Consider the following 27645-nt stretch of genomic DNA (forward strand, 5'->3'; position numbering starts at 1 on the left):
AACTACCGATTTTCAATCCGCCGAACAAAAGCACGGTCAACATAGTAATCTTTCTCATAAATGATTTAAATGATTTTAGCTAATTCCCAGGCAATTTAATATCAGAACAGTTGAATCTACAGTATGTCGCATATACCTTAATTTTGTCTTATCTGTTAAGATAACATTTTGCATCAAATCCATATCCACATAAGTAAGAAAAGGTCTGGACCAGATAGGACCAAAAAGTTCTTGTCACTTGTGACATTACATTACTGCACTTTGATAAAGAAGACTTGAGGATCATCTGCATCTTTTACTTTAAAATATTTTTAGCAGGTTTGCCAAGGGGTGGGACGCTGAGCACAATGTGCCAAGCACACATTTGCATGTTTTGATTCACGAGTGTGGCACTCGGTGTGGCACACTTGGCACACTTTTGACATTTGAATGATCAGCACTTAAAATACTGGCAACCTTGCCAAAACTTGTTTTGACTTATTCTCAAACTCAATAGGGGAAAGATATTGACATTTCTTGTTACCATTCATTCTTCCTTATGCAATAACAGAAAAACAAAACCACGGCAGCCGCAGCAGCAGCTGACGAGTCAGCCCAAGCTTTTACTACTTCCTCTCCGTACAATTAATGTTTTCGTACAGTAATATCACACCGTATAATCGTTTTTTGGTGGCAAATATTCAATTCATGTGGTTAACACGATGATACTTTATGCCCAGCGTTATGCCCGGACAATCCAAACCAAAAATTGCCTGGACCGGCACCGGGAATCCAACCCAGCCACCCTCAGCATGGTCTTGGGGGTCGTACATTTATTACGTAAGCAATTTTTCTGGGTTTTTCGACCCCCCCTCCCCCCATGTAAGATTTTTCTCATACAAATGAATTTTTATTTATATGGAGCGTAAGATATTGACCGACCACCCCTCCCCCCCATAAGTGCTTACGTAATATGTGTACGGCCCCTTGCTTTGAAGCCGCGCATTTTACCGCTAGACTAAGGAGGGGCTGGGCCCCTTGGGTGTAAGAAACAAAAATTGATAAAACTTAAAATGAATCGCTTGTATGATTGGAATGTCTACTTTTTATTCCTTTACTCTAAACCACTATACATTGTTAACCCATCTTCCCACCCACCATCGGAGTGGAAGCTTCCGGATGCGAAAAGCAGTATCGTATTCCTAAATCTCTTGGATTGTAGTCACGATAATGAGCTAGTTCCGGATCGAAAGAACAACACAAAAGCCATAATAACTAACTACATTGTTCGTTTTCTCGACATCCGGAGCTAATCCATTATCGCTGCTGCAATCCAGCCCATTGATATTCCCGATCCAGCTTTTTCCGAAGAGCACCAGTATACAAAATATGTCCTGGATTCCGGTAAAGCATCATCCAACTCCCAAACACATCGAACGACACAAAACACAAATCGAAGCATTCGCGTGTTTGTGATTGATTTTTTCATCGCGCTAAAAAGTAACATGTCATGACATTTGAAAGTGTTGCCAGAATTTTCTGATTGTCAAAATGACAACCTGTCACACATAAGGTGAGGCACAATTTATGGCACACTGCGGCACGAATCGTCACAAAAAATAAAATGAACACAAATTTAATTGTGCTCAGCGACCCACCCCTTGAGGTTTGCTCAATAACTAACATTGATGTCACGAGCATTTTTCTTCGAAACTTTCCGCTATAGTTATAACTTAACGAATTGGAATTTTTTTGAAGCTAAGGAAGTTATGCTTGCTGATTTTTTTTTGCAATTTAGGCTTTCTCCAAATCTTAATCTAATTGCTTTCCGAGTTTTTTTTTTATAAATATTGGGTTTTCTGGTGGATTGGAAGCTTTTTCTTTGCAGCGAAGAGACGAGTGTGGTATTTCTCAACCAAATCCAAATGTGATGATACAACTATTCTTGAATCAAGGAGAAGAGATTTCACTGTTTATTCTACAGTGGTTCCAAATTGCACCCTTTCATGAGCAACGAAATTCATAAAATAACATAACATAAAATAAAATAAGCTAACCATGTTATGCGGCTAAATTTGAATAATGGTTCGGTCTGAAGTTCGCCAATAATTTTTTAATTCTATCATGAACATGTACGTCCAAGTATGGGAGATGATAATAGCATTTCCATATCATTGTAAACTTTTTAAATGCTTAGAGTAAATCAGCAGTCATTAAGGCTGTTTTGCAGTACATATTGATTTTGAATCTGAGAAACATGCATTTCAGCCATTTTAAATTCAATTTATATCAATTGAGATACTTGAAGTACTTGAAGTTGTCATACCGCTTAGTTCTATTTTATGCGGATTTGAACCTCAAATGAATCGGAAGATTAATTTGATTGCAAATGCTGGTGTTCAAAAAAGTTCCTCATATGTAAAGGGGATTAGTCTGATTGTCAACCAATCCACTATTACAAATGTGGAATTTTTCTGAACAGCAACATAGGTAATGATTAAATTGAAATACATCTTATACATAAAAAAACACGGCTGGGTAAACCACGAACTTTGTAATTTAATTTAGGTTCAGATTCAAACTAGAAGAGTTTTAGGAAATTTTATATTTATCTGAGCTTGATCGACACTGATTTTATTTATGATAAGGAAAGTGCATATAAACAATAAACTATGGCTCTCAAGGATGAACTTTTCAATCGTGAGGTTTACATATTTTGAAAGAGGTTATATGAAATTTTTCAACATGAGGCCAAATGCCCCTTTAAATATACAGAGGATTTCTTCTCGGTTTGACACCTCAGAATGCAAGTTGTCATTGTTTTCTTTCGTTCTGAGGTAATAAATCGTGAAGAAAACAGCTACTTGTCACTTCTTTTTAAAAGAGGGGAAGTCGGCGAAGAGAATTCTCTCTTGCGACATTCGCCCTTATTCTAGATAGAGCTTGATTTGGTACTTTTTCCGGCCTACCGATAACTACCGATTTTTTTTACAGTCAAACTACCGATTTATCAAATATAATCTGGCCACTCTAATGGCTCAGTTATACTAAAGACACATCTGTGGTATTTGTACCATGGTACAAGAGGACAAGAAAATTATTCCAAGACTATCTTTGATAAAGACAATAATTGGTATGGTACTAATTTCACGATTCTTGTACCATGGTACTTATACCACCGGTGTGTCATTAGTGTGTGTGTGTGTGTGTGTGTGTGTGTGTGTGTGTGTGTGTGTGTTTTTTTTTTTTTTTTTTTATAAGGGTTAAAGGCCATCAAAAATCTGCGCGACAGACACCTCGAGCATCCACACTATGCTCGAAGGCGAACAGGGATGGGCTCCTCCCGACCTGCTAAAAATGTGCCTCCCGGATAAACCGGGTCCCTTATCCTCCTTGCCTCGATCCCCCCGGGACCACGGGATGCTGCGACTACTTCGGGGGGGGCTGTGCTCATGCACTTCTTCTAAAATTCCGGCCCCTAGCTTAGGCTAGTTCGCCGATTGGCTGGCTAATCCACTGCTCCACTGCAACGTAGTCTCGATCCCTCGACGGTCATGCACCGAACTTCCTGACTCGAATCCTCGTGACTCCCCCCGGCGTCGAGGGTGGTCCACCAGTTCCGGTGAAGGAAACTTCCGCACTGGTGGTGCCCCGACTACCGGCGGCTATCGCAGGGGACGCTTTCACGCATTTTCTCGACATCGTCCTCGGGTGCCCTACGTACCCCAATCGCTTTCTTCTTCTTTCTTCTGCAGGTTGGCTGTTCGAGTGCCAAGGTCGGTCCGAGGATTCCGGTTGGCAGAAAACTTCCGGTTCACCGGCGCCGCGACGACCCGAAGCCAAACACTGCTCACTGCGCTGAATACTCCCCAGAATTGGCACTTATTCGCTGATCTCGCCTCCATCTACGCTGCAGCTCCGACAGTATGTGCGTCACGACTCTGCTTACCGAATTCCACGTGTTTTCCTCGTGACACATTTGCTCTGCGATATTATCCGCCCTTGAGACAGGCATTTCTCTACGAATTTCCGCAAACCGCGGACAATAGAACACCACGTGCTCCGGCGTCTCTTCAACATTCTCACATTCTGGACATAGCGGGGAATTGGTGTGTCCGAACCGATGTAAATACTTCCGAAAGCATCCGTGGCCCGACAGGAACTGCGTCATGTAGAAGTTTACTTCGCCATGCTTTCTATTCATCCACGTCGACAGATTTGGAATGAGCCGGTGGGTCCACCTTCCTTTCTCAGTACTGTCCCACTTCTGCTGCCACATCGCCATCGAGCGAATTTTCGCCACCTTTCTCATGCTTCCGGTGTCTCTGCACTGGTAGCACTCGATGTCTTCCGCCAGGGTGATGCAAATGGGTACCATCCCGGCGATAACGCATACTGCCTCCGACGATATCGTTCTATACGCACTTGCAACTCGTATGGCCATCAGCCGAAACACACTTTCAGCTTTTCCCGGTTTCGCTTGGTTTGCAGTGCTTTGCCCCAGGCAGGAACCCCATACCGCAGTATCGATGACGAGACACTAACTAGCAGACGCCTCGTGCTGCTTCGTGGGCCGCCAACGTTTGGCATGATCCTCGCTATTGCGTTCATTGCCTTCGCCGACTTTTCACAGGCGTAGTCAACGTGGCTGTTGAAATTTAGCCGGTCGTCGATCATCACTCCCAGGTGCTTCAGTGATCGCTTCGAAGCAATCGCATGTCCTCCGACGACGATTTCCATCCGCTGGATAGCCTTGCAGTTGCTGACTAATAGCACCTCCGTTTTGTGGTGAGCTATTTGTAGCTTAACTCCATTCATCCAGCTCTCGATCGTGGCTATTGCCTCTGTCACAGACGCCTCCACTTCTTCGAGTGTCTCGCCCATCACTGTTAATGACACGTCGTCCGCAAAACCCACGATTTTCACTTTCCTGGGCAGCCGCAATGTCAGGACTCCATCATACATTCCGTTCCAGAGGGTTGGGCCGAGTATGGAGCCCTGAGGAACACCCGCTGTAACACGCATCGACTTTTTCCCTTCGTTCGTGTCGTACACCAGGACTCTGCTCTCAAAGTAGCTCTTCAGGATGCGACAAAGATATTCAGGAACCCGCATTCTATGCAGCGCAGCGGCAATGGCTTCAAAGCTGGTACTGTTGAACGCGTTCTTTACGTCTATCGTAACCACTGCGCAGTATCGATCTCCTCTTCGCTTCTGTTTAGATGCTTTGTCAGCACTCTCGAGCACAGTGCGAATTGCATCCACTGTCGATACTCCTTTGCGGAATCCAAACTGCATGTTTGACAGTCCACGCTCACCCTCCATACACTTCGTCAGTCTGTTTAGGATGATCCTCTCCAGAAGTTTCCCAACTGTGTCTATCAGGCAAATAGGCCTGTACGAGGCCGTATGTCCCGGCGGCTTTCCTGGTTTTGGCAGCAGTACCAGCTTCTGGGTCTTCCACATTTCTGGAAAGTTACCCTCGTCTAGGCACTTCTGGAGTACCGTTCTGAACATATCCGGATATGCCAAAATTGCAGCTTTCAGGGCCACGTTTGGTATTCCATCTGGACCGGTGCTTTCTTCATTTTCAGGCGCTTCGCAGCATCTGCCAGCTCATCATTGGACACTTGCCGACCCTCGGAAATCGCTTCTTCTTCTCCGTACGGTATCGGTGGCCACGTAGTCGGTTTGTGTTTCGGGAAGAGACCCTCCACGATTTCCTTCAGCATGTATGGGCACGTTTCAGCTGGCGTCGACGGGCCTTTAATCTTCGCCATTACAACGCGGTACGCGTCGCCCCAGGGATTGGCGTCTGCTTCTCGGCATAGCTCTTTGTAGCAATCTGACTTGCTAATCTTGATTGCCCGTTTCAATGCGGTTCTAGCTTCCCGGAACGCCGCCTTGCGCTCCTCTCTCTCTGGTTCCGTCCTCGCTCTCTGTGCCCGCCTCCTGGATCTAAGACAAGCAGCGCGTAGTGCACTGAGCCTCTCGTTCCACCAGTAGGCTGGACGCCGATTGCTCCTAGGCTCCAGTTTTCGCGGCATTGCGGCATCACAAGCCGCTACCATCCTTCTTATTAGTTCGGCCGCATCGTCGTTCTCGAAACTGTTGTCCGGTCGAAGTGCCTCTATAAAGAGGTTCTTGTCGAAGGCTTTCGTCTTCCACTTCTGCTCAGCGGTCACTCTTCTCTGTGTTGTCGCATGGTTTCGTTGCCCAATACAATAGCGAATCGCCTGGTGATCGCTATGGGTGTACTCTTCGCTAACTCTCCAGTTCATGTTCGCCATCAACGAAGGACTGCAGAACGTGACATCGATAATAGACTCCTTCCGTCACTCCGAAATGTGCTTACGGAGCCTTCATTGCACAGTCGTACATCTAGCTTCGCCAGAGCTTCCAGGAGAATATACCCTCTCGTATTGGTGACTCTGCTGCCCCACTCCACAGCCCAGGCATTGAAATCACCCCCCAAAATTACCGGCCTTCGTCCGATCAGGTTGTCGGTTAACCGCTCTAGCATCTGGCTAAACTGATCCACTGTCCATCTTGGAGGCGCATAGCAACTGCATACGTAAACGCCGCTGATTTTGACGATCACGAATCCCTCACATGAACTCTCTACCACTTCTTGGATAGGAAATCTGCCCATAACTTGTATTGCAGCCATTCCCGTTCTATCAGCCACCCAGTTTCCGTTATCAGGAGGAACTCGATACGGCTCTGCAATTATCGCTACGTCACACATCGTTTCTGTTGTTGACTGCCATAACAGTTGCTGTGCGGTATCGCAGTGATTCAGATTAATCTGAATTATGTCCACTACTGATGACCTGCGATCGCCTTCTGATATACAGGGCATTTGTAGCCACCCGTCTGATGGTCATTTCCGTCCTCTGGTGTGCAAAGCATGCACTTGGGTCTTTGCGTGCAGTCTTTCGCAAAATGACCTGCTTCTCCGCATTTCCAACACTTGTTGGATCTGTCCGGACCTTTGCAAGCTCCTGCCCGGTGTCCATAGCCCAAACATTTGAAGCATCTCTCCATTTGTTTGTTCACTGGCGGGCGGCTTTCAATGGGCATTTGACCATCCAACTGTCAGTTTCCCTACCTCCAGAACTTTTTAGCAGCGGTTACTGGCAGACGAATCATCGCTGTTTGTGTGCCTCCGTATGCTTTCCTTATTCGGATAGTCATTTGCACCTCACCCAGATTACACTGTGACTTTAGTGCATCCTTGAGCTCCTCTTCTGACGTGATCTCATCTAGATCCCTGCACATTATTACCATCTCTGGAGTCAGGGATTTAACTTCCGCCTCTGCGCCCAGCGATTTTGCAATACGCTCTTGCATAACCGAGCTATCAACCGTAGGGTCCTTCTTTAGCTCGAAGAGCATCTCTCCGGTTTGAGTGCGCCTGGTCCTTACTACGTTCTCGCCTAAGTCCCTCAGCTCCGGATCCTCTCTAACCTTCTTCAGGAGCGCTGCATACGTCGTAGCGTCTTTGGCCTTGACGAGTACGGCTTGTCCCTTAGACGGTTTCTGACGCAACGGAGGCTTTCCTTTCTTGTACTGCTCCATTTTTCTCGCCTCTTTTCGCTTCAACTGTCTATTTCTTTTCTCCTTCTGGCCTACTACGGTACTCCACCCTTCTCCCTGTGAAGTAGCGTCTGTTCCTTCGACTGCGTCCTCCCGCGTTTGCCGCTTGAGTCCGCCTGGCCTCCCGTCTCCAGGCGAGGTTCTGGCTCTTTTGGGAGTCATGGAGGCTGATGTACTCCCCACTCCTGCCAGCTTCTCTTTCCCTTGCTTTTTGGAGTTCAACGGAACTGTGCCGATATGGCCCTGTTCTGGCGGAGCTAGGACAGCAGGAGCCTTAGTCAGCGCTAATGCGCACTCCGCTTCGTCGGCCCTCAGCGCTGCTGCATCGAATTCAATCGCTGCCGATACTAGCGCCTTCCGGATCTTGTGAACCATGTCCTTAATCTCCTTATGGACGTTGTTCCTCCCATCCACGAAAGTGTGGAGCTCTTCTACCAATTTCTTCGCTGCCACTATTTTCGGCTTTTGTGAGGGCTTGTTTAACTCACTTTGCCCAGGCCGCTGCTGCTGTTGTTGCTGTAGCACTACTGTCGCTGGTGGCGGTGATCTCACCAACCCACTACTGGCGAACGGGTTCGCCGCTCCTGCATCTGCTTCTGTGTTGTATGTCGAATTACTCATTCTGTAGGGTCCCCCCTCCAAACCGTTATCTCCACCCGTCGTACGTAGTCGCTTATGATCCATGGATTGTCTTTGCAAGCAGTGAGGTCCATGCTAGGGTTGACACGGGCGCACTTATATGGCCGTGTTCAGAGCCGATCGCGCAATCGGGAGAATCTCAACCGAGCCTAGTACTCACCAATAAAATTGATGGACGAGTATTGAACGTATTCGGAGGACTGCTAGTTTTTTACCGGGACGGAGGCGGCCGTACTGTTAGCCCACTCGCCATTTCAAGCCGGTGTCACCCTTCCTTACTCAGGGAGTAGAACAGCACGACCGTCAGCCCAATGTCGTCGTTTCCAATCCACTATCCAAATTCTGTCCGTTGTCGTAAGCCGTAACCAGTATATCGTAATTAGGACCTTACTGGTATCGATCCTAATGTGCCGGTTGGCACTCCTGCTGATGGGCTGAAGTGCTTTGGAAGAGGCACGGGTCGCTTGTACAGAGCTGCTTATAGACTTGTGGTTTTGTAGAGATTCAACAGAGCCCACTGTCAAACCCCGCCACGTCCCTAGGCAGATTCCGCTTGGGCTGGCTGGGAACCAGTGAACTGGTACCAGGGCCCGGTCATCTCCCGAGAGAAACGCCGATTGGTGGTTTTTCATTGGCGCTCGGGAACAAGTCCCGAGCTCCCACCTCCTGTGTGTGTGTGTGTGTGTGTGTGTGTGTGTGTGTGTGTGTGTGTGTGTGTGTGTGTGTGTGTGTGTGTGTGTGTGTGTGTGTGTGTGTGTGTGTGTGTGTGTGTGTGTGTGTGTGTGTGTGTGTGTGTGTGTGTGTGTGTGTGTGTGTGTGTGTGTGTGTGTGTGTGTGTGTGTGTGTGTGTGTGTGTGTGTGTGTGTGTGTGTGTGTGTGTGTGTGTGTGTGTGTGTGTGTGTGTGTGTGTGTGTGTGTGTGTGTTTGTGTGTGTGTGTGTGTGTGTGTGTGTGTGTGTGTGTGTGTGTGTGTGTGTGTGTGTGTGTGTCATCCTCTATCCCTCACCCAGCTGGGGGCGTTGTCAAGTAGTACTACGAATAATTTGATCAGATCTCATGCTCCGTAATGGTGCCCTTTTTGTTACGAAGACTAGTACTACAAAAAGGATTCACTTCTGAAGAAAGATAAGTTTCTTCAGAAAGTGTAGGGAATGGGATGTACTAGTTGTTCATAACAGGTACACCAAAACTTCACAAGGACGCCCTTATTCGTACTATCTACTCAGGGAATAGAAGGTCTAGAAGAGCCACCGTTGCTAACTAAAGCGTGAACCGAATACCTGGGACTCCCACAATATCCGCGGCAATAGCAGCAAACGATGCCCTGTACGTATTAAGTGGTATTTTTTATTTAGGATTATGAAGCAATGAAATAAAACAAATTAAAAGTAAATAATTGGAACGTGCTCACCGGTTTGGTTCCTCCACTATCAAAAAAGCTCCTGCTTTGAACATGGCGCACCAGGGATATCCAAGAAAACAACATATGTTTCATGCATGCATTTTGCTTCTCATCCTACTATGATTCCATTAGAATTGTGGCCGATCCGTCGTTTGCGAAGGTTAGTTTCATAGCTGAGTTCCGATGGTTGTTAATGTCAAGGATGCTGCTGTCGCTGCTACAGAAAAATTGGTTCAGCTTATCAAAATTTCAAGTGCGTTCACATTGAGTCAAGCGATATTATTATACTCTGCGTTAAAAATTCGCCATCGTAAATAGTGCTCTCTTCATTGCTTCGCCGTAACACCAGCCGAATTGTATTATTTTGCGGTGATTAGAAAACGCAAAATTTTGACGTGGAGATTTTTTTTCGCGTCCGGTCGCGATGCTTACTACGATCGATCCCACTTATACCACCGGTGTGTCATTAGTATTAGCGAACAAAAGATATTTTAGTTACTAGATAAAGATTGTCGCTGTCCGGAACATCTTTTGCTGGCGTGGATAGGGGATCTAAATGTCAAGGAAGGAAAAATACATACGATTTGACAGTTATGTACCACACATGTTTCGGACATCAGAACAAAGGGAACCGAAGCGACAATCTTTATCTGGTAACTAAAATATCTTTTTAGCGAACGCCCAGTTAAAAAGCAGTCCAGTTAAAAAGTGCCCAGTTAGCGAACTGTTGCTGTAGTTGGCAATACCAAAGATTTTAATCCTATCGATCATAACTACTGTGAATCCCGTCAAATTATTACTGTAGATAACCTATAGTTATCTATAGGTAATAGGCCTTGGTAAATATCAATTTGTGCTAAAAAATAGTAACTTTGGCTTCTAACCTTAAGTTATGTAACTACAAAATTACAAGAATATTCGAATTTCAACTACACCATCTTAAAATCAATATTAAATATTGAAATTTTCAAGAACAAGTGAGGTTGTCAAAGTGCGCTTTTCAGTTGTATAGTCCTTTCACATTATTGTTAACCATACCTCATAATAATAATATGAATAAAATGTTCACCCAGCAACTCCTATCCCTAGAAGGGAAGGAAGATCGGGTAATCAACCCCGGTGGGAACTATGGTCGTATGCTGACAGGGAAGGGGGGGTTTGCTCCTCTCCGGCGGTGCAAATCTTAATGAGCGTCTGTTCTCCATGTCAGGATCGGATCACAACAGCGTCTGTTCTCCATGTTAGGGGCGGCTGATCATCGTCCGAGAACCAGCGAGGGACTCTAAGTGAAACTGTGCACCATGGTCCACCGAAAAAAAAGGAGGAATGGCCCTCCGGATATTTAGGGAGTTTGGTGTCAGGCCCTTCAAGCCAGCCAGTCCAATCCTCGCTGTCTCCCTCTTAAAAGGCACAAAAGCCCCTTCCACGGCACGGCGATCAATTCCGATAATATCGATATCGTCCGCAAAACCCAGGAGCATATGCGATCTTGTGATAATGGTACCGCTTCTTTGCAAGCCAGCTCTCCTAATCGCTCCCTCGAGCGCTATATTGAACAGTAGATTCGAGAGTGCATCACCCTGCTTTAATCAATCTAAGGTAACAAATGACGTCGATATTTCATCCGCAACCCTTACACTTGATTTCGATCCGTTCAACGTTATACGAATCAGCCGTATCAGTTTCGCCGGAAAACCATGTTCAAGCATAATTTGCCATAATTCATTCCGTTTCACTGAATCGTACGCTGCCTTGAAATCAATAAACAGATGATGTGTCTGCAAGTTGTACTCCCGGAATTTATCAAGGATTTGTCTCAGGGTAAACATTTGATCCGTTGTTGATCGGCCCTCACGAAAACCTGCTTGGTATTCGCCGACGAAGGACTCTTCAAGCGGTCTCAATCTGTTGAACAGAATACGGGACATAATTTTGTACGCCGAATTTAGGAGGGTTATTCCTCGGTAATTGGCGCACTCCAGTCTGTGCCCTTTCTTAAAGAGAGGGCAAATGAGGCCGTCCAACCAGCTAGCAGGCATTTCCTCGTCTACCCATATTTTCGACATTATATGGTGCAGAACTTCATAAAGCTGCTCACTGCCATGTTTGAGAAGTTCAGCCGGGAGCTGGTCCTTCCCCACAGCCTTATTGTTTTTCAGCTCTTTAATAGCTTTTTTAACCTCATCTAGTGTAGGTGACTCCACAGCTTGTCCATCGTCGCTAACATTTATTCTGTTCACCGATGCACTATCACTTCCACTATTCAACAAAGTTTCGAAGTGTTGCTTCCACCTGGCAGCCACTTCGGTTTTATCTGTCAGCAAATTCCCTTGTTGGTCGTTGCACATGACGGGAGATGGCGCTGTCTTTCTCCGTATGCCATTGACAGACTCATAAAACCTCCGCATATCGTTCTGCTCCATTTTTTCCTGCGCCTCACTACTAACTTGTTCTTCGTACTCTTTCTTCTTCCTGCGGTGGGTTCGTTTTTCGGCTGCTCTTGCTTCCTTGTACCGATCTCTATTTGATTAGGCACCCGACACCAGCATTCGGCTTCTGGCAACGTTCTTCTCGTCTGTCACTCTCTGACACTCTACATCGAACCAACCCGTCCTGGGTCGCCTCTGTGCAGTGCCTACCACTTCTCGTGCTGTTGTGCTCACCGCTCCATGGATCGACTCCCATAGATCGTTGATGTTGTCGCTAACGTTGATTGCACTTATCCGTTCGTCGAGCTTCTGGCGGTACTCAGCCGATACTCCTTCCACCGACAATCGCTGGATATTGTAACGCATCGTTCGCTGTGATCTTTCGTTCGATACAGTTGACAACCGTGATCGAATTTTTCATTTAGGGTCCTGACATTCCAGGTACCGAGTTTCCAATCATAGTCATTATTTCGTTGCCGGGTCGGTTGCCAAAAATAACGTTCTCTTTTTCTTCTATCTCCATTTTTCGTGGTATATGAGAGGCTTCAGTAAGCTACCTTACCGGGGTCGCGTTATCTACATCGCGCTGGTGGGGTTGCCACCTTAGGTATAGCTGACGCGATACAGCATTTCGTTGATCAGCCGCTGGGTACCAGGCAGACGCTGTTTGAGCCGCACCTCCTGGTGAACAGACGCAGTGCCCAGACTGCACTACCAGCTAAGTACACAACCCTTAGCTGGCGGTCTTTTGTCATCGGACGACCCGTCGAAGCGTGAGATAGGAACTTGTGGGGACCAGAGCTCTGTTGGGCGCTCCTTCCTTGATGTCAACTCACCACTTTGCAGCCCAGAGTTTGCACCAAACATAGTGAAAAAAAAATGTTCTAGATCCCCCCATAGAACATTTTAGTTTATCCACTATATGAAAGAGGAGAGCATATACTTTCACATGGTGGGTGTTTCAGAGATACTGATTTTTGAAAAATAATGTTTCCCCATAGAGACACCGTGGTTTTGCATGTCAATAAATGCGAATTTTTTTTTTCAATACTGAATGCATTTCTCTATTTTTCCAAACACAAATAATTTCTATTGAGCGTAAATGAACAAATGATACTTAGGCTCATTCGAAGGCTTTTGGTAATTAGAGTGATACGTGGTAATACTAAATCAGGAATCGAACGTGCAAAGCGTGTCAGTGTTTTAAGTAATCCATTTTTGATAAATAATTCATGAAAAATGGTATTTATGGAGCTTAATTACAAGAATCGGTACTATTGCAGATATATCAACAACTATGGTTTAAATTAATGATTTCGTGTGTGTTACTTCTACGTGAAGTTAAACGATTTACAATGATATGGAAATGCTAATATCATCTTCCAAACTTGGACGTACATGTTCATGATAGCCATTAGAGGCGAAAGTATAGAATTGATAGTTCCGTTAGGATACGGCAGGCATGAAGAATGTTTTTATAGAAGTCGATTTGAAAAGCGAGCGGAGGGCAATATATGCCATCACAAATGTGCCCTCGCTAGCATTTCCATATCAACTATGAGCATGAGCATGAGCATAATTGACCGCCCACGGTTGCTACTCCGTTATTGCCAGGTCAGCTGTAATTACACAGAGAACCAACAGATGAAGTTTGGGACTAACATCATCTTCAATGTGTAAGAACTGGTGACCCAAAAATAAGCAATACCAGCGCCGGCCGTGTCCGAATGCAGGTCAATTGAGGAATAGGTAGGAAATTGTTGACGTGATACTCGCTTTGATAGAAGCCGACGAGTCATCTGCACTTCCACGAGAAATCACTGGGATGTTGGATATATGGGGTAGGTATTGTGGCAGGGTTCGTTTTGGTAAACGGTATGCCGTGTATAGCGTGTAGTTTGATCAATTCAAAACATAATCGAACGAACATTAATTATTTTAATTACGGACCGCACTAAGCAGAACAAAATTGTCGATGACCAGCCGATCTCTCTGCTACCCGCACAAAGCAGAACAACATTTTCGATGACCGGCCGATCGTTCTGCTTACTGACGCGAACTGAATCTTCACTTTCTGATTAATGCACTCACCCGCACAAAGCAGAACAACATTTCGATGATCGGTCGATCGTTCTGCTAACCGCACAAAGCAGAACAAATTTTGTGATGACCGGCCGATCGTTCTGCCCACTAAATAAATCACGACTGCATGCAACCTATGAATGCTGAACGTTTGTCATTCAAGCAACAAACAAACATGATCTATTTTTCACTCAATTCCTACAGAAAATTTGATACTTTGATAGTTTAAGTATTTAAAACGTCTCTGAGGCATGTTTTCAAGTACAACATTGTTATTAATAAAATCTATTCACATATCGACCGCACAAGCAGATCAAAAGCTTCTGATTCTCGCGAACAATCTGCATATATGATCTATTTTTTTACCAACCTAATAGGTACTAACATTTCAACCACTGGCGGAGCCAGCTATTGTTTTTTGGTGGGGCACCACTAAGCGCAAGAACAATAGCCTTCGAGAACAATGGTGTGATTGCATCGCGTGGTGCCCCACCTCTGTCTCCGCCAGTGATTTCAACCACTCTTCAAAGAATTAGCTATGTCTAAAATGCATTTTCTACTAACAAAATGGAAAGCGAGGAAGATAGTTGACAAAAGTGATAGTCAAAACAAAAAGATACTTTAGCCACTAGACAAAGACCACCGCTGTCGTCGCTGTCCGAAACATATTTTGCTGGCGAGGATAGGGGAGCTAAATGTCAAAGAAGGAAAATCCATACGATTTGACAGGTATGTACCACACATGTTTCGGACAGCAGAACAAAGGGAATCTTCATCCAGCAACCAAAATATTCTTTTCAAAATAGAAGCAAAGGCCAGAATAAATATATATTGTGATCTAGGGCTGAATCTGTTATAACTGTTACTGTGAGCACTCGAAACTAGAAGGAGATACCCCTGTGCCGATAAAAGCCATCAAATAACTATTTCAAATATAAATATAGGGGGAAAATGAGCTTAGAGCAAAGAATGGAGTGCTTCTGCTAGTGGAAATAGTGTTCAACGCGATTCATTACTCTATCAATTAATAATGACAAGAACGAAGACACTATTTATGATGGTATAGTACTGCCTATGATCGCATATTTGTAACGATCGACATAAGTAGGCATGGTAGAAATGAAACGATGAAGATTGTGATATGAATAAGTATGCAAATCTCAATGATTTTCTAAAAATTCCCAAAAATTACACAAACATTTTATCCAATTGGAATCTTCGGTAGAAAGATTTCCACTACTTGGTATTTGAATGCAAAATAATTTCGAATATTTTTATACACAGCACATGGCGTACCGGCAATAAAGTTTTCTAGTGTAACGGTTATGCGGTCACTTTGATTAATGTTACAAAACAACTTGGTAGTTTTTTCGAGTTTTTGGGAATAAACTTTCTTACATCACCTGGTCAGCTGCAAGAACTAGCAATTTGGAGATGACTCATGAGCTTATCTCAAAATCGACAAAAATGCAAATGTTACAAATATGCGATCATGGGCAGAGTAGTGAATGTAAATTTGGAAACTATTAGCTCTCGAAGGTTGGACACATAATTGTTAATATCGTTTTAAATTTACATTGGAGAGGTCTTGAGAGAAGTCGACCGATTATTGTGCCCGTGTTAATTTTTGTTGAAGTTATAATTCTCGCGAGAGTTAGAGAGAGATACACAAACGACATCAAATATGGGTAATTTCAGGTGAACAAATAGTAATTTGTTGAAAGAACTCAATATTAAACACATTTAGAACAACTTAATTTAATTTTGTGCTGATTAGGGTAAAATGACCAATAGTATTTGGACCCTACACTACTAAAGATCCACACATATTTAATGGCGAAGATCCATAGATTTTACTTACACGCACAAAATTATTCTCCGCGCAAACTACTTATAAAATCTATATCTAAATAAATTTTAGGTGTGGACCCGAATGAGCAATTATTTTTATTTATGTGTGGGTCCATGCCGATTATTTTAGGGTGGAGCTATTGCAAAAATTTATAAAGGCGATATACTATATATAGAATTTTTTCGCAGTGAACACTCATATTTGCATTATTACAGCATAATATAAACATTTTTGTATGAAATTTCAAAGGGAGAACCTGCCAAAGGGGAAGTGCGAAATTCCACTACTAGGGGGTCCACTACTGGTTATTTTACCTTTCCGTGTTAGACGAGAGTAAAGGTTTTTTTTAATTAACGCGCTGTTGTCGTAGAGAAATGGGAAGCACTTATGTCAATGACATTGACATACATTATAAATATACATCTTTGCACCTAGCCCGTATTTAGTAAAATAATTTGTACAAGCAAACATGGAGCGGACTCACCATATTTGAAACTATCCAATCCTCCAGATTCCATCGTTTGTATCTGACTTTTGATCCAACAGCGATTCTCCAAAATCATCTTGAGAACTGACGAAACTCAAATATATTACGTGGATAACTGTCCGGAAATCTTGAATCGTTTCTTGAATTTAGTTTCTAGTTAGAAATATACATAAACATAAAGTGCGACATATAAGTAAGTATAGAATTGAATCTCTATTTTGATAAACCTCAGTTTCATTCAATTTACTTTTTGTTCAAATATTTTAATGACCACACGAAAGCTTTGTGTGCTTTACTATACGAGTCAAGTACGAGACACTGAAGACGACCACACAGTTGTGGTCGAAATACGTATCTGCAAATATAACGAAAATTAACTGGTGGAATTAAATGGACAGTACTTAATTCGTCTTAGACGGTTGAATACATTCCACTAAAAGAGCTTAATATATTTTTCTGGCAGTTTATAGATAGATTGTTTGGTCCACTCTTCATCAATGTTGGCCATAAAACAACGACTGTGAATGGACCATGCCTTTCCACATTTCTCTATGGTAAATTCAAAAATAATAATAATTCAAGGAGCACAAGAGAATAATTAACTGAATGAGGGAAATAATTTAAAGAAATCAAACGATTTTGAGCACTAGAACAAAAAAAAAAAAGAAATAGCAGAAAAAATAGCAAAAATTGCAAAAATAGCAAATTAAAATAAAACAAAAAAACTTCTCTGTTAGCTTCCACAAAAATCGGGACAGAAACTCTTGATCTCTTCGTCAGAATTAGATTGTTGTTCTTCAAGTTGTAACTTCCGTATCCTTTTTTACTGGGATAACCAAAAATCTAGAGATGAAAAAAATGACACAAGGAAAACCAAACACATCTTGATTCGACCACAGCACACTACGTTTTTTTCATTAGCATTTCCATATCAACTATGGTTTATTTAGTCGAAATTTAAAAGGTTTATCTATTTCTTAATGTAGAATTCTCTACTGAACTCCTTAGTTCGCTGGAAATGAAACACAACACTTGAGAGATTTCAGGTTTGATGAATATTTCAAAGATAATTTTTTTGCATACACAAATAACACTATCGCCAAGGTTCTTACTATAAACCTGAAATCGAAAGTTATGTTAAGCACAAATGGAAATGAAATGTTAGATTTCAAAAAGTTAAGTAAAGTAAAGAAAATAAAAATTAAAAATCATTTAATGGAGTTTTTCCGGAAGCTGCTCCAGAGAATGTCCCTGTAAACAAGCTCTGTGAACTGTCAAACTACGTCATCATGCAGGGTTCTATTAGGGTCTCGCCGACATTTCTCACCAACACGAACGCACGGTTCGTGGTTGCAAACAATCCCATTTAATTTTGCCGTGACAGCTGCTTGTGGTTGCAAACAAACTGAGTAAAAGTGTGAGTGAAATGTGCGTGTGTGTACACGCTCGCAGAAAGCCTAATTAAGCATAAGAATCAGAATCATGTCAAAACATATTCGGGAGAGAATTTTGAAATTTAATTACGTCACCAATATGCAAATGTTATGTGACCGGCAGATATATCTCAAAAATATATCTAGGTATATAGGGGAACTGCACCGTTTTCCATCTCACTGAACATATATTCATCTCATCGCAAAACAAAGAAATACAGCACCAATCTCGTCGCTTCTTTTTGCTAACACGTGTGCTCACTGCTGACAAAAAATCACAAAAATAAGAAACAAACCAAATTCCTTTTCATTGATTTGTTTTTGATGGGATGGAAATAGGAGCTATGGGATGAAGTGCCGAACCGTTCCCCTACCTTTATCAATAAATAATTGTATCAATAAAGAAAGGTATAAACTTATAAACACAAACTGAAGCTTATATGGTCGGGGTTCTGCCAAATCGCACATAGCGCCAAAATTGATATTTTTTCTGTCCAAGCTTTTGTTTAGCAGATTTAATTGATCACAAATTGTATTATATATCCCTCAACCTCATAACTGAAGATATCCTGCATGTAACAAATGTAATTGACATGAAATGATTTCCGTTTTATGTTTATGAACAAAGTATCAAAAGTGAGTTGAAAAGCCGTTTGATGCGGTTTGGCAGAACCCCAATCTATAAGAAAGTCAGGTTAATTTTTTGTTTGATTTCCTATTCAGACTAGCAGTTTGCACAGCACTAGCAGCACATTTTGTTCGTAAATTTCATGGTGTTTCGTGCAGCGAGTCAAAAATTATTCCAGATGGAAGCCGAGAGCAGAGAAAAAAAATCAGCACACCCCGGTTGATAATCCAACGACGGTGGAACCTACGTCAAAATGGATTAAGGACAGCTTCCTGGCCAAAAATTCTGCATGGCAACGGCACGATGAGTTGTTCCTGCTAGATTAAGTTTGCTTTTATGGACAAATTTGCCAAAAAACTGATGATTTGGCGAGGGATATGCAGCTGCAGAGCAAAGACCAAAGTGTTCGTGACGAATAAGACGATGGACTCTATAAGCTGTTCAAGGAAGAATGTCTCAAAAACCGCGTACTAAGTTTCATGAAAGCCCATGAAGGTCTCGTGACGTTTTGGCCAGATTTAGCGAGTTGCCACTACTGCCGGGAAGTCATGCAGTTGTACCGCGATAATAACGTAGATTTCAACAATAAAAAAATAATCCGGTGCTTACCCATACGCTTAAGCATGGTTTAGAGGCTAAGCGGGGGTGAAGAAATAGACCCTTAGTTTAATAAATAAAATAAATTATAATACTTAGTTGTTTGTAGGTAGGGGTCGAAAAGTCATTTTATGCGAAAAAATGATCATTCGATCCTTACCCAACTAACAATTTTGGTGCTAAAAGCTTCAACTTCTAGCCTTTGGCTGTATAATATTTGAATAAAAGCAGCCAATGCTGAATAAAAGAAAAGCCTCTGCAAATGATCTCTTAAACTTCAACTCGACTATTACCCAAATATCTATCAGCTAGTCAGTGTGCCGAATATATTTAATCTTTTATCGTTTATGCAGCTTTCATATAGTCATAAAACAGCTCTGTCTGAATTATCAACAAAGCTTATCGGTTAAGAGCTCATGTATGTAACTGAGATGCTTGTTAGCAACTTCCCACATTACGGTGAGTAACATTCACAATGAAAACGTTTTCGCTGTTGTTATAGCACTAACAATATAGCGTAATGGCGCTATAAATGAACTAACGAAGCTTTAAGGCAACTTCTGTATCTTTGAAGATTACACAACGTTTAAGTAAACCTTATATTGCTTCTTTTAATAGCTTATCAGTATGGAACGTCAAAACCGCAATGTTTACATTTGATTTTTGTTGCCGGAGCTGTGTATGAGCTATTGATTTCTGTAATGCAGCTACAATGGTATTCACCTGCTCTTACACTGTTAGATGACTTTACCCATTAATGGGTACTGTGTTATTGTTGATATTATTCCCACCGTGAAAAATTCACCCATTTTCTTGAAAAAGTGCCACTACCCATTTTAATGAGTAGTGGCGCTTTTTGAAGAAAATGGGTGAATTTTTCACGGTGGGAATAATATCAACAATAACACAGTACCCATTAATGGGTAAAGTCATCTAACCGTGTATAGCAACTGACAAAGCGCTGTCATTAATGCTAGCAGTAGCGTAAGAAAACAAGCCATTTAGAAGCGATATTTCTGAACATGCTGATAGATGTTTGAATAATGGTTGGAATAATGCTGAAAGCATAATTTTTAAACTTATGTGCTGAAAGCAGCATGTAGGCCTCTTTCTAACGTTTATACAGCATGAATCTGAAAATAGCGTTAGTAAAACAACCTATAAGGTATGCGAAGAAGCACATCCATAATTTTCTTTGTTATTTACATATGTCAAAGTGACAGTGATGACAGAGCAGCGGCCATTGAATCAGGAGATCAGGAGTTCGAATCTACGTAGCAACAAAATTGATATTTGAGTTTTCACAAAAAAAAATTGAATAAACTTCCGAAATTTACTTCTCCTCTCAAATAATATTTAATCAAATTGAATTCAATGGCTGTATAAAACTTATTTAACAGATTCAAAAAATCTGAATAAGCGCCATTGAAGCGAATTATATTACTAAATGGTTTAGTAAAGATTGAGAAAAAATTGTGTAACATGCTGTAAAGTAGTTGTGCAGACACGTCAAAAACAGCTGAATAGATTCGCCAGATTTGCTGGTAAAAGCATTGAATAGAAGTTCTTGATCATATGTGTATAGCACACATATTCAGCTTGAAGCCGTATAGACGAGTTGAAATAACATTTACATTGACATTAAATGTTAGTTGGGTAGTACTGTGGCTAACAAACCAAAAAATTGACGCATTATGAGGATAACTTCCATATATTTTATTCGGGTTCGTCGATTCTTCATCAATAATGTGCTTCCTTTGTCATACTTGCAAAGAAGACTAGCTAATACAGCCAAATGGCTTGATTCTTTTATATATTATTGGCCAAAATAAGTTTTATGACTAAATTGATATGAAAGTGCGCAAAGTTTGGACCTGCGTCAAATATGGCTTCCATGGTGAGTGGAATACACCCGGTTCTTTTTTACACGGGTGGGTTTTAGTTGATTACGACCTTTAGCGTTAATTAAACTATGAGTTAACTTCATGGAAAAAATCACAAAAATACAAAGAAAATTCAGGTGGTATTTAAAAAACTGTGAAAAATCAGGTTTACCGGGGAATTGAAGAATACCAACCGTGTAAAAAAAATATTGGGTGTAGTGCTAAACTCGTCTTGTGACTGGGGAAACATTTGTGGTCGCAACCAGCAACATTTGATTTATTAATAATCTTCTTCTTCAATGGCTCTACATTCCAACTTGGCCTGCGTTTCAACTTAGTATTCTATTAGCATTTCCTCAGTCTCTCATGCCCAGGGTGTCGAGAATGTTTCCGACCCGAAAACATCCTAGACCGGACCGAGAATTGAACTCGCCATCACCAGATTGGCAATCTTACGTCTTTGCTCGCAAGGCTAGTGGAGACACTCATTTATTTAAGGTATGATGGGGCAATATGGGTCGCCTAAGGCGAATCCTGAATATCTCAAAACAGAAACATTTTAATTCAACTTTTCAACATGGATCTATAAAAATAGCTCATAATCTATAAGCCAGTGGTATGAGATAACAAAAACTCCACTTTTTATTCCATTTCGAGTTATTAAAGTAGAAGTCTATTTTTCTGTCAATCAAAAAATGGCGGGGTAAGATGGGTCAAACAGCGGGGCAAGATGGGTCACCTTTAAATACTGCAATTAATATTGTTTTTATTCTCAATATTGAATTACACACAGATATATAGGTTTATTGCCAATGATTATATTGAATAAAAATTAATTTTCAAGCCTTGGATGAAGAAATGGCTCTACATTAAAAAATGTCTCCAAATTTTTATGAAAACAAGCCGTCCAAGTATAGCTTTCTTAAAAACAAAAAATAGACATTTTCAATAAAAAAAATAAACATCATTATGTAAAAAGTAACCTTAAAATGATCAAACCAGCAATGGAAAATATGTTTTGAATACGAACTATGCCCTTCAGTATGTGCTGACCCATCTTGCCCCATTTGTAAGTTCATGTTAGAATGTCTAATTTTCGATCAAATTTATTTATTTCAACGCAGTTAGTATAACATCACCTACATTACTTATAATACGTTCACTATGTTACTAAAAATGTTTAAATTTTACATTGCTCGACGAGATTACACGTTTTATAGAAAGTGTGTTTCGCATAAGAAACAATGCTGAAAAATATTTTACCTTGCCATACTCTACCAAAATAAAATTTTATCATCAAATCGAGTGATAATAAAGTAGAACCAAATTATTCCTCCTACAAAGTCATAATCTTCACATTAAAATGTACACAATGCTCAAAAACGGCCCTGACCCTTCTTACCCCGTGACCCATCTTGCCCCGCCTAACCCTACAATAGCACAGGGTAATGAAATGATTGATTGAAATGATTTCTTCACCAGCTTTGTCCATATTACTAACGTGGCACAATTGTTTGAATTAATGTTTATAATCTTTCGTGAATATCCGTGAAATTAAATTTCATCAAATTCTGGGTTATCGAATTTTAGATGAGCGGGAAATAAGTACCGTACTTGTAATAAATGTTTAGGAAATGTGTTTTATATTATCTATTTAGTTATCCTCGTGTAAGTTTATAAATTAGATATATAAATGAAAGTCCATTCCATCAGCTCTATTCTATTACATATTATATGACAACAGTATTTGTTCTTTTAGTTATAATTTTTGTATAGTATTTTCAGAGAATGATAAATTACCAACAACAGTTGAAGAGTTAGTTGAATTGGTTGCCGATATCGGTGATGTTTATGAAGAAAAATTAAGTTCACGTAAAAATGAGTTACATCCATCGCTTTGGTAAATGTTATTACTTATATATATTTATACCCTTGTTCTTCCATAACGATATAAAAAGCACGCACGGCGGAAACTACGATAAGAGAGGCAGACAACAGTGTGATGCACCTTAGACACACTCTGCGCCGTAAGATGGAGGTCGTTTTGATACCTACTCGTTTTTCGATGACCCTTTTTCATAATAATTTTAACTAAAACTATATATTTTTTTTAAATCGTTCACTATAATTATGAATTACACTACCATTTTAAACAGAATTTTATTGAAGAATCGAAAAACTTATAGGCATAATTTAAACGAGCAAAACTATATACGAGCAGATTGGTGCCAAGTGCTTTCTGAGTAACCACTATTCTCATCTGTATTGTGTTCTATGTTGCATTTGATAACATTTATTGCTTTCACGAAGTATCCTGCTTTCTTTTCATTACGAATAGGTTCTTATTTGACAAACAGTCAGAGGCTTACAGAAACTATCGACACATGATTGTTGCTAGGCTTTTCAAAACTGCTGGAATTGAACATGCTTTACCGGCGGCCCAAACTTTCAAAGCTGACAAACCAGGACGATCCATGGATGATTCTAAGTACGATCCGGCAGACGTGCTCGACGATACTCACGTTGAAGACGAGTCTCTTGTATATGAGGTTCACTCTCAAAGAGATCTACAAGATGACATGCCAATACAAATGCAGCCAAACTACTACGGGGATGAACGCCATTTTTATGATGATAAATCCACAACAGAAACCGACTCTGATACCGAATACGTTCGTGAGGCACGGAAGAGAAATTTGAAAAACCTCAAACATAAAACTATGAATGCAGGGAACATGCGCGAAGAAAGTACAACGGATTCTGATGATCAGTTCAATGAATCTTCAGACGGAAAGCAGGAAGTGATGAGTGATAAGTCATCTGGAAATAGCGGCGGCAGAACCGTTCGTCAAAAGCACCGTAAAAAGACACGTTGGGGTGATCAAACAGAAGGTGTCGAAGAACCTAGCGCCGCAAGTGAATGTAAAGATAGCAGTGCAATTACAATTTCGGAGCTATCATCTAATGCTTATGGTGGACAAATGCAACAGCCAAGTTCCAGGTCAAATCCTGGATTTTTACAGTTTGTTTTCCAAAGCTTCGATACCGTAGAAGTTAGCCCAGAGAGCTGGAAAAGAGCAGAAGAACACTTTAGGATTCGTTTGCTCTACGAAGACATGTCTAGTAAAATACAAGCACATGAAAGATTTTCAAGCAATCGGTTGATGAGTGGAAGCAATCGTACCCAAGGTGATTTCGAGGAAGATCAACGATTGAATGGCGAAAAGATGAAGGCTGTTATGCTGTGGATTAGCGAAATCACAAGTTTTTATGATCGTTCAGGTTTGCCTAGATTAGAAGACTTCTTGCTAAGAGATGAGTACGAAAATCTAATAAATAAGTATCACGGGACGAATGATAGTGCGCCAAATTTTGAGGAATATAAAAAATTCAAACTTGAACAAGCCAAAATAGTGTCCACTAATTCCAGAGGGGAGTATAGTTCATCAGATTCGGATTTTAAAAATAAAGCAACACCTAGCATCGATGCCAATATACAAAATGTTGAAGATAATCCCGATAAAAACACAAGACGTCGAAAAAGTCGATGGGGCGATCAAGTTTCTGTCCCAGCAACTGAACCAAACACAGATGTTGCAGTTAGCAGCACTCCTTCTATGCCATCTACTTCCCAATTAGCAGGCGCATCAACTGCCAAGCACAATACTCCCTCGAAATTATCTACTATGCAGCGAACTGATCCTGCTCTTTTGGCTTATGTGCGCCAGAACTATGGCCATCTCAACTTATCGGAAGATGAATGGAGGAAGGCCGAAGATCATTACAAGATTAACCTTCTCTATCAAGATATGCTCAAAAAGCGACAAGAGATTGACAGATTGGCAGCAAGTGGAAAGTTTAAATATGAATACGATTCCGATGAAGATACAACTGGAGGTACATGGGAACATAAGCTGCGCTCGCAAGAAATGGAAGCCACACAGCTCTGGGCGAATGAATTGACAAAGAAGTCAGAAGGAAAACATCATATTGGAGACTTTTTACCTCCCGAAGAATTGCGTAAATTTATGGAAAAATATGAAGCGCAAAAAAATAATAGGCAACCCAATCTAAGCGACTATAAGGAATACAAGCTGAAAGAGGACAATGTCGGATTTCAAATGTTGCAGAAGCTAGGCTGGAAAGACGGACAAGGTTTGGGCGCTGACGGAAGCGGAATTGTTGAACCGATTAACAAGTAACTTGTATAATGTGGTGCGAATCATTCTTTTGAATTAATTTTTCATTCCTTTTAAGGGCTTCTCAACGTGATAATAATCAAGGGTTGGGGATAATTTCTACAGATAATCCCGAAGTAGATGATAACGAATACGATGCTTATCGTAAGCGAATGATGTTGGCATACCGTTTTCGACCAAATCCATTGGTAAGTAAACTATTGATTAATTTTTTTGTATAATAATTACCGACCATTCTATCATTTGTATCAGAATAATCCTCGTAGGGCGTATTATTAAATAAAGTTTCCACCAAAGCTTGGAGTATATGCAGCGCACAGCACCGTGAGAAGATTGAGGAAAATGTGAATAATATAATACAATGGTATTTGCTTAATTGCCGGGTTGGATGCCCAAATAATTTACTTTTACTTATTTTTCGCGAATGTGATTGCATTTTGGCTTTCTCTTAAACGACAACGGTATGAATATCAGTTGCCACTTTTGAACCATCTACCAATTACCCATCCATTAAATGTTAAGAACGTTTAATCTCCATTGAATATAACTGAGCGGTACCGTAGGGAAATAATTAATTTATATCAAACATATTAAATGTTTCACAAAAAATAAAAATAACATAGGCAACCGACAGGTATTCTCAGCAGGCTATTGCGTTTCGGCACATATTAGTGAGGGAGTTTTGGCATAAAAATGCCAATATCATTTGTTTTATGTCCATAATACCGGAAATAATATCCGTGCCGAGAAAACCTGTTATCCTGTATAGAATATAATTTTCAAGAAAATAATGAGAACTATTACCACAGGGCAGACAAGTGTAAAACTATAGGCGTAGCTGACGAGTAGTCAGTTAGTTTCAGACACCGATAGCGAATCGGTGGTTTGTGACAGTTAAATAAAGACTAATTCAGATAGTAAAATCTATAGATGAGCGAAAGCATGGTTGGGTTCGTGATTTGAACATGTACTAGGCGCATATGCCATTACACCCCGTAATATTTTCATTAAAATCGTGACGTCATGCTCGTTTGGAGTCACGTTTGACATTTGAACCGTTTGTTTGAGAAACTGCATATGTAACATTTTTGCTCAAAATGAGACATTTATATATTCTGAATCCTCGTTCAAAATACATATTCTGGCAAAAAATACGAAAAAAATTTCACGAATGTACGTTTGTTTTAGACACTCATTGGCGTAACTACCTCCGATGCCTAGGGGGGGCTATAGACCTTTTATATTTTTTCTCGAAATTTACCCTGTTTTCGAAAATTCTCGAACATTTCAACACCTCATCAAATTATCAGCGGTAATGTGACAAATGCAGTCCAACCACTTAAGACAATTGCGGATCAATCACACTCATTCATATTGTTCTCTTTTCTCAAGCACGTGCACGTGTGCACGTGTGAGCAACAAATCACAGTCTATGTTTAATTGCGCTCGACTAGCGTCAGGCAGTGAATATATTTGCATACTTCATAAATATTCTATCTATATCAAATGAAAAAAAAAGTGCAGGAATTCCTAAACCAATCTTAAAACGAATCTGGAGATATTCCGGAGCAAATCAACGAGAGATTCTAAAGCAAATCCTCCATGGATAAAGGGTATTTTTCACAGATTCCCAAGGGTATTGCTTAACAATACTGGAAAGAATCCAGTGGGAATTCTTCTGGATTACAATTGGAATATTTCGATGAATCCGAAAAGAATTCTTTAGAGATTGAAGTGAGAATTCTTCTCGGATTCTGATGAGAATCCTTCTCGGATGCTGATGGGAATCTTTCTCAGAATTCAGAAACAAGCTAATTTTTCTTCCACTCATTTCATTAAGTATGATAGAGTGAATATGAGAGATAACTCTTTTATCTTCAAACTTTTTCGGTAATTCATTATGCTATATGTTGAAAACTGCTAACTAACTTATCAAATCCTAGGGGGGGCTATTTTTTTCCAGGGAGGGCTAAGCCCCCCTAGCCCCCCCTTATTTTCGCCAATGGAGACACTACATATAAGCACGCACTTTGAAGAGTAATTATGGAGTACTGCTTGCAATATTTGCACTGGAAGTGCCCCAGGGTATTGAGTTGTGCCAAAAACTGTTGATCTGTATCGAAGAAATCAAAATATCCGGTGCCAATTTGTTCAAAAACTAGTTTTTTGTTGTTCTTTTGAAATTGTGTAAAATGGATATATGCAGTTTCTCAAACAAATGATTCGTTTCTTTTTGATACAGTGGATTTATCTTCGCTCATCTATAGATGCCACTATTCTATATATGTGTGTGTTCGTATCCGCATCACTCGAAAACGGCTGGATGGATTTTCTTTTTCGCTTCAGCAAATATGTTTATTATCATGAATTTAGCAAAGACTGTTCAAAATTGTCAAACTAGCCTACTACTACTAGAATTTCTTCATTCCTTCAGCAG

At 41.0% G+C, this 27645-nt stretch overlaps 1 protein-coding gene across 1 annotated transcript in view; it reads left to right on the forward strand.

Annotated features, from left to right (window-relative positions):
- LOC134224171 (SURP and G-patch domain-containing protein 1-like) overlaps positions 1-25826 on the forward strand; it is a 30107-nt gene extending 4281 nt beyond the window's left edge. Inside the window, exons 4-7 of the mRNA XM_062703457.1 lie at positions 22786-22909; positions 23348-25207; positions 25267-25396; positions 25461-25826. Coding sequence (XP_062559441.1) covers positions 22786-22909; positions 23348-25207; positions 25267-25396; positions 25461-25487 — 2141 coding nt within the window. The 3' untranslated portion in view covers positions 25488-25826. The remainder of the gene's footprint in view (positions 1-22785; positions 22910-23347; positions 25208-25266; positions 25397-25460) is intronic.
- Positions 25827-27645: the final 1819 nt, after the last annotated feature.

Source organism: Armigeres subalbatus, chromosome 3, assembly GCF_024139115.2.
Source record: "Armigeres subalbatus isolate Guangzhou_Male chromosome 3, GZ_Asu_2, whole genome shotgun sequence".
In the NCBI taxonomy this organism is placed as follows: Eukaryota; Metazoa; Arthropoda; class Insecta; order Diptera; family Culicidae; genus Armigeres; species Armigeres subalbatus.